The 6,919-nt window shown below is 36.2% G+C and overlaps 1 protein-coding gene across 2 annotated transcripts in view; it reads right to left on the reverse strand.

Annotated features, from left to right (window-relative positions):
• Nucleotides 1-2,013: 2,013 nt before the first annotated feature.
• Nucleotides 2,014-6,919, reverse strand: part of GIPC2 (GIPC PDZ domain containing family member 2) — a 26,593-nt gene continuing 21,687 nt past the window's right edge. For both annotated transcript variants that reach the window (XM_015636703.3, XM_015636705.3), the window contains exon 6: nucleotides 2,014-4,421. In XM_015636703.3, the coding sequence (XP_015492189.1) occupies nucleotides 4,267-4,421 (155 nt within the window). In that variant the 3' untranslated portion in view covers nucleotides 2,014-4,266. The remainder of the gene's footprint in view (nucleotides 4,422-6,919) is intronic.

Raw genomic sequence — 6,919 nt, forward strand, 5'->3', positions numbered from 1 at the left:
TTGACAAACATGTCAAGAACCACAGCAGCAGTTCTGCTGACCAGAACCGCTGGGGCCACCCTCCACACTAATCCTGTCAGGGATGTTCATTGAACTGCCTCTAGTCTGACCTGCCACATACCTCTTCACTTCAAAGAAAAGCAGACATTCCTTTCTCCTGCATTTCCCCTCTTTCAAATACTATAGTAAAATTAGTTCATCACAACTTGAAAATCTGCATTAGTTCTCATGGGACTGGGAGAACCCCAAAAAATGATGATGCAGGTACACAACCAACAGCTACACTTTTCTGAAAGAGCTCAGACATCAACAGAGATTTAGGTAAGGAGTGCCATTAAAGAAAACTGTGAAAAAGCTGTTGACAACCTCTCTGTTTACAAGCAAAGGGAGAGATAAAGACAATATCAATATATCAGAAGATTGCTTCTGTTCAATCTACAGACTCTTTGTTGTTGTATTTAGACACTGTGATCTATTTAATTAAAGAGCATATTTCAATGGGGAAAAAAAGATTATTTTATTACATTTATGCAGTCTCAATCTATTTTACTTGTGAGTGCCTGAATCTCACACATTAAACACACCTTTTGTGAGGACAGTCTGTACTGCAGGGTGCATACTTTTACTCAAAGTCATTACTATTTACAAGTATCCTCATGAAACACTGAGGATTTTCTCTTTGATTTCCAAGTCTGTAAATTGGTTCATATTTTCATAAACCGAATGTATAATAACATCTAAATGCAAAATGCCTTACAAAAATATTGAGTCAGAGAACTGGAAAAGAAAACAATACTGAATATAAATTTCAGACAAAGCTCTTATTGCCAGAGTTGAGTTCTGAAATTCATGGCAAAGATGCCTTTGTTTTCAAAAGGGAAAAGAGTCAACGCCCTGATTTCTAATTGTTCTGAAATATCTCCTGTCAAAAAAAAAAGAAAAAGAAAAACTAAAAAGCATAATATATCATCTCACTACAATATTGGAAGAGACATTCTCAGAGTGGTTTTTGATGAAAACAATATTTAATTTGAAAAGTAGCAGAAGTTCTCATTAAAAAGCAGGAAGAAAAAGTCTAACAAAATATTATAAATTATCTTAATTTTAACATTAATATTGCACTCTCAAATTCACAAAAATCAAAATTTTCAAAGCTTTATATTACATTTATCCCAAAAAAAGAGAGAAATTAGACAAATTGTGATGAAAATAATATGCAGAAATAAGAGTATATGCATTATTCAAATCTGAAGAGCAGACAAGATTGTCCTAAATAGACTGATTATATTAATAGCTCTTTGAATAACGGCTGTATGAATAGGGTTGCATAAAATAAGGTTTAACTGAAGCATAATTTGGCATATTAAAGGTGTCACAAAAGATGTATCTGTAATTTGCAAAATTTTGTTCCTTTAATAGTGTAAAATATTCGTTGCTCATCATATTTTTAAGATTATGAGCTCAGAACTTTATGAACACCAGAGTTCATTAAATCCCCTTGTTGCATCTAAAGACTATCTAAAGACTCTTTAAAAAATAGAAAAAAATTAGTGGTGTATTTGCCATTGTCTTCAACATAGCAGTAAGTCTGGGAGCAAAGGCACAAATTGCATCTGTCTGCCAGCTCTCTGCTGGCTCTGCACCAAATTATTAAAGTAAGGAATCAGTCACTTTTAGAACAGCATTTGGGCTGAGTTACTGTTTTGTGACATTCCTCCTCAGATTTTGAGTGGACTATTCACCAACTTTCACCTCCATGTGCAACACACGCTAACAAGATGTTTATGGTGCCACTCCGATCAACATTTAAATAGAGCTGATGTCTGAGAATTAGGATGTCTAACTAACCTGGGAGATTTTTGTAGTGACATTTAATGACATTTTCAATGTATAAAGCATCTAAAGCCATTAGTGTCATTATTGGCTAGGCTGTAATTTATTAGTAAAGAAAGATTAATTTACCACACAAATCATTACAAAGAGAGAGAATTTATCACGCTTCATGAGACAATGTGATTTTCATGTGACAATTTATTTGTGCATGGCTGGAAAATGCAAATAACATATCAAATTAGGTAGTAGTACCTGTCTTATGTGCTGGAAATAGTGAATGCTTTGAGAACACAGAAAAAGTAAGATATATTGATGTGCTTTATTGCAGTAAATGTAAAATTGAAGTCACTATTTAAATCTTAGGCCTGAAATAAACTCCACAGAAATAAGCCACTGTAAGAAGATGCAGCTCTCTGCAGAATTAGAGCTTCAGAGATCATTTTTATCATATTATTTTATCACTGTAATGAGACAAATTATCCCCTGAGTATAAATTGATTGAAAAACATTAATTTCTCAAAATAAAATGAATGGCCAAACTACAAGGGCTTATCTGTTACAGCCAACATTTCATGTATGATCCATGGTACTTCTTCTCTTTTTTTAAAGTAATTCTCAGTTTTAATATATTTTATAACCAGTGGCATGTATGTTGGTAATTAACACTAGTGTACATTAACACTTCCACTAAATTTGACATTGAGTTTTATTATTTGAAACCAACAAGGAATTCTTGGCATTTCCTTTTTGTTTTTCACCTAGAAGCTTAAAGAACAAATTATATGGCTAACAACACTTTAACCCCTCATTACCATAAGTAAATCAGCTAAAGTAACCCTTTACAAGACAGAGAGTGTGCTCAGCTGCAACAGAAGACTGTGGGCTCAGACTTGCAATTAATAAAAAAGAAGAAATGCTCAAACTCCTTTTGCAAAGTAATACCTCCTTGAGGGCCAAAATGAGCAATGGGATGTACAAAATTTTACCACTTTCTTACAGTTTCTTTTTATTTCCAAGTTTTACAGAAATTTGCTGAAGTGGAGTTGAGACTCCTTCCTCAATAACCTAGATAAGAGAACAAGAAGTTGTTCTTTCAATGTACTTCGTGTCACAGTTTTAGACAAAAAAAAATCATTGACATAGAACATGTAAAATTATTGGCATAATCTTTATTTTAAAGAGATCTCTGCAATTCAGTGAAAGACATTTTCTTTGGACAGTGATTTAGAAAAAAAAACTTTTGTAGTAATTATTATTTTATATTCTTATGCAAATATAAAAATACTAAAAAGCTATTACACCATCCCAGGTCAGAACCCACATTCTTGTCCAATTTCATTTGCAATAATCTCAAATTTATTAGTAAAAAATTAGTAGTTAAAATAAACATTTATGTTCAATATAATTGGAAATCCTAACATCTAAGATTAGTTTAACATATTTTTCAGGGTCTAGGCATGCATTGTCACCCAAACTACAATTCTTTGTGACATTACAATAATATCTTTTGGGTATTGAACACCTTCAATATCTTCAATTGTGTTGCCATGTTGAAAAAACCCAGAGACAAGAGGGGAGCTCCATAGGATCTCAAGAAATAATTTAGCATATGCAAAGATCAATTAAGCACTTAGTGATTGATACTCTGTAGTCTCCAGTGCCAAATCACAGATATTATTCAAATGCATTAATATTAATCAAAATTAACATTTATTTCTTCCTATGCAGTTCCTATTGCAATAATATGGCATCTGAATAAAGCAGCAGCTTCCTGGTTTAAGCATTTCTACTCTACTTACCTCAGTAATAACCCAGACAGAACATAATGTGACTCAAATGCAAGCAAGTCTTTCTCATCCAAAGATCTTAGTTTTCATGTTTCAGAGGATTTTTTTTTCCCCTGAATCTGAGTTCTAAAGAAACAAGGTGGCTTCTTCCCAGCTTTGCCTACAGTAAAAACAATGTCCAGACCAAGCTGTAAGAAAACCTAAAGCTTTAGGTTAATACATAGGGACAGCAGAAAACCAGGGAACTGCAGCATGAAGCTAGATACTTCCTCAATAACTTTATACACCTCTCTAAAGAGATAAAATAATCCAAACTGTTGAATATGTCTAACACTTTTCAGAATATTGGTATCAAAGTGTATGTACAATAAAAATTACCTAATTTTCATAAGATTTCTGTATAAATATATCACCTTGACACTCTCCTCACAGTGAGTTCTATATGTAAATAACATGTTTTAAATTGCAGTTGTCAGAAGTTTGGGTTTACCTTCATTTCTGTTAGAAACCTTCTTTTGCAAAGGATAGTCTCAGGTTAGAATACTTGTGCAGAGCACCCTGAATTCACATCAATAAAATTATTAAAATTCTGATGTATTTGCAAGTAATTTGTATTTCAAACAGGTATTGATAAACTGCACAGTTCTCATTCCAGTTGTCCTTGCTTAGCATCACCTATCGCTCCCCATACATCAAATACAAACTCATCTGGAAATGCAAAGTCTCCAAGAGATTCATCCAGTGCCACTGCAAATTCATCTGGGTTTTTCTTGTCTCTTCCAGCTTCCACAATTGTTGCAGCTAAAGAGCAACAAAACAAAATAATGTAATTATCATGAAAGTGACAGCTAACACATAGGGCCAAGATACATTTGGGATGTTTATTTTCAACACTTGGGAAGGTCAGCTTAGGGAGATTACAAAATCTACCAGGTGGATTTAGGATTCAACAGGAATTATGTACCTAAGGTTTGTGTTTATGCCTCTAGAAACTGAAAACATTATTTCTGAAAATCTCAGCCAGGTGGGTCAAATTGGGCAGAAGCAAGAGAAAGGCTTTGCTGCTGTGCACAATGAACTGGAGCCACCAAACACCAGGAACATCTTGGTATCCAGGAAAATGAAAGCAAAGGAGTGATACAATGGAGTTAAACTGTGATACCTTGCACATCAATACTCTCCAGCATTTTCTCTTATTTATCACAAAGGTACAGAATTTATCAAGTGTCAGAGCTCACTTTTGAAATGGCTACACTGGGCCTGCTGCTTAGGACTGACTCTTTAGTTGCTGTGCTCATCCCTCACCTTCTGCCACTGCAGTTTCTCAGACTCTAGGAAAATTTAGAAGTCTATCCCAAACAACACTGGATGCTGGTAACCCACAGATATTAGAGCAAATGAGAACTGTGAGGGCTTAAACCTCTCTTGATCATGACACTTGTACCTCCATGAAGGGTGAAAAGAGTTGAGCTGGCTCCCTCAGAGTGCTCTGTAAGACACATTCAGCACAAACAGCACTGCTCAAGTTTATTTGCTGACCTGTATCTCTGCTCCACAGCCCCTCTTCACAGGAAAAAGATGGTATAGTACAATAGATGAAACATCAAAGTCTGCTTCATTTTTTGAGTACTTTACACACCTGCCTTAAACTGCAAGGTGTCCTCCATCTTTTGTTAAACATCAAATAACCACCACTTTCTTTATGAGCATATCAAATTTGAGTGTCAAAGTGAAGGATTTGATAGCTTCTAGCCTTTTCTTAGAGAAATGTCCATATGTAGAACACATAGAGCCTGAGAAAGGGAAGGAAGTTTTGAAGCCACAGTAAAACATTCACTGGGGCAGTCTGCCATCTACCACATACACTGTATTGAATCAACACTGCAAAATCTCTCTGATAAAAACAAAAATAAACTTTCCCTGCTCTGAAGTTTTACTAAATTTATTTAACTTTATTTTGTTGACCTAAAACTCAGCTCAAATTTATTGACAGTTCTGAACTTCTGGCAAACAGTACTTGCTGTTGTGCAAACATGTAACAAGCTGTAAGCAAGCTTGAGCCATATTCCACATTGTAAATGTCAACAACAGTAATTCTGAGGAAACTTGGATGTTTTGGTTTCAACTGTGTTCTAATGTGAGGCTCCAAACACAATCACGGTGTGTCAAGCTACACAAAGCTGTCCAAGGAAAATTTATGTAAATCTTGACAAATAAACTGTTGTGATGGAGACAGTTTAAGTGTACCCCAGCTTCCCAGGCACCACTAGTGGTTCTCAAGGATCCTCAAGACCCTGCCAGAAGAAACCCTATCCCCGGTGCACTGATTCCCTCTGTGTCCCCCGTGAAGTCCCTGGGACTCTGATTCAGACAAGTCTGGATGGGAAATGGGTATTAAAGAGGTGACTCTTATTCCTGATCAGTGGAACACAAGGATTTGTTCTATCAGCGCCACTTTATACTCCCTGATAATGTGGCACAAGAAGGTAATTATAGGGAAGCAAGCCTGGAGACAATGAGATGAAGGGTATAATTTAAACTTCACAGATTTCTGGATATGAAACAGGATGTGAACTTACTTTTTATAGACACTGGGAGAAGGGTGGAGAGAAAAGAACTGTGCAAGGTAGTGTAAGAGCAAGCACATCAAGATATTGCTACACCAGATATTTAGAAAAAGCTGCCATCAAAAGAGTAAAGATCTAGAAATATGTTCAAGCAGGGTGGGAGTGGGGAATTTAGCTATTTTTGAGATAAACTGGCCAAGAGATATGTAAGAGCTATATGACACAGACAGCAGCAATAAAACAAGACAACAAGGCATTACATCACAGTCCAGCTGCTCTAGCTGAAGAATTACGCATAATAAACTGACATTAACAGAAAGTGCAACTTCAAACACAACTTTCTTTAAAGACTGACCTTCCCAAATAATAAAATAGAATCTAAAAACTGGTTTATTACAGATTTACAAAACTTGAAAGCAAAATCCGCTAAAAACTTAGCGGATCAACTTTCAACCCAGTCAAGCAAGAATTAGAATATCACTGCCATGCTAAAACAGCCTCAAGAAAAAACATTTTTATCTGTACTGAGTAAGCCTAATCGGCACTGCAGGGCACATTTAATGTAGTATATTTCCCGAAGCGCACTCGCATTCCCAATCCACCTGATGCAATGAGCCCGGCTCCTTGGGAAGCCGGCAGGAGCGGGGCGGTGCTGACCTCCAGCGCCAGCCCGGCTGCACTGCCGGGCATCCCTCCTGCCCTGCCTGCCCCGAGCATCTCCGGGCATCCCTC

Source organism: Parus major, chromosome 8 (genome assembly GCF_001522545.3).
Source record: "Parus major isolate Abel chromosome 8, Parus_major1.1, whole genome shotgun sequence".
NCBI classification, from domain to species: domain Eukaryota; kingdom Metazoa; phylum Chordata; class Aves; order Passeriformes; family Paridae; genus Parus; species Parus major.